The sequence below is a fragment of the Poecilia reticulata genome, linkage group LG8 (assembly GCF_000633615.1).
Source record: "Poecilia reticulata strain Guanapo linkage group LG8, Guppy_female_1.0+MT, whole genome shotgun sequence".
Classification (NCBI taxonomy): domain Eukaryota; kingdom Metazoa; phylum Chordata; class Actinopteri; order Cyprinodontiformes; family Poeciliidae; genus Poecilia; species Poecilia reticulata.
Genome location: NC_024338.1, coordinates 8,719,375 through 8,720,437, shown reverse-complemented (window position 1 = coordinate 8,720,437; position 1,063 = coordinate 8,719,375). Strand labels below are relative to the sequence as shown.

Sequence of the window (1,063 nt, the reverse complement as noted above, 5' to 3'; positions counted from 1 at the left end):
GAGTAATTACAAGTATTGATCTGTAAATATTGCAGCACAAATAACGACACCAAAAAAAATAGAAACTATCGACCTGTCACAAACTAATGCAAGTTTGCAAGAGATTTATATATATATATATGTTTTTTGAAACAATGATTTACTGATCAGTTTTCTACAAATAAAGCTATTTTGTTTTCAATAAAATTGTCACTTTCTAGTGTATTATCGAGYAGATAAAATAAAAAAATGGCACAAAGTTGCTTTTTTCTAGATGTTATAAAAGTTTCTGTGGCCTCACGTGTTTTCACCTAATTTTTTAATATAATGTGGAAAAAAACAACGCACTTCCCAAATATTTGCTCCTCTTACATTATTTTATTATCTCTCAAGAGATTTTTGTCTCATTTCCTCAGCAGTTAAAATCAGTCTCCTAAATCTGCGAGGGGAATTACAGTTTCATAAAGCTGAAAAGTCTGCTGACCTTCCCGACAAAGTCGGACATGTTGAATGTGGCCATGATGAGGATGGGCAGCCATTCCCCCAAGGCTTTGTTCCTGATCTCTGACTCCAGGCCGGGGAACAGGCACAGGGTGATGCTGTAAGTCACAGCTATGGACAGCATGTAGGCCCAGATCACACGCGACACCACGTAGCGATGCAGAATCATGTCTGATAGGGGAACACACACACACACACACACACACACACACACACACACACACACATTTAATTAACTAAGTGATTAAAAAAAAAAACCTGCTGAGTCACGGTTCTCTTGTAACGCTCTGCACAAATCCAACCGGAGGTCAGGGGTTAATTGAAAAGTGAGAGGATTGAAACAGGAAGTACCTCGGACGCCGGGCCAGCTCTTCCTGATCTTGGCTTTTGGGGCGTCGAATCTCACGTAAGTTCCGCCCACAAAATCCTCGTGGCCTTCTTCTGCGGAGGATGGTGCCGTTCCTCCGTTTCCCTGTGGAGGCAATCAGCAATGCTTTCATCCAAATGTTCGGAAAACATCGAAATCATCCAAAAGATGTAGCCAGATCACTGGACTAAAATCATTCCCTGTGAGTTAGTGAAG

At 41.0% G+C, this 1,063-nt stretch overlaps 1 protein-coding gene across 1 annotated transcript in view; it reads right to left on the bottom strand.

The window, feature by feature from the left end:
* Nucleotides 1-1,063, bottom strand: part of slc29a4a (solute carrier family 29 member 4a) — a 24,925-nt gene that overhangs the window by 3,482 nt on the left and 20,380 nt on the right. Inside the window, 2 exon segments of the mRNA XM_017306113.1 lie at nucleotides 460-651; nucleotides 832-952. Of these exon segments, the coding sequence (XP_017161602.1) occupies nucleotides 460-651; nucleotides 832-952 (313 nt within the window).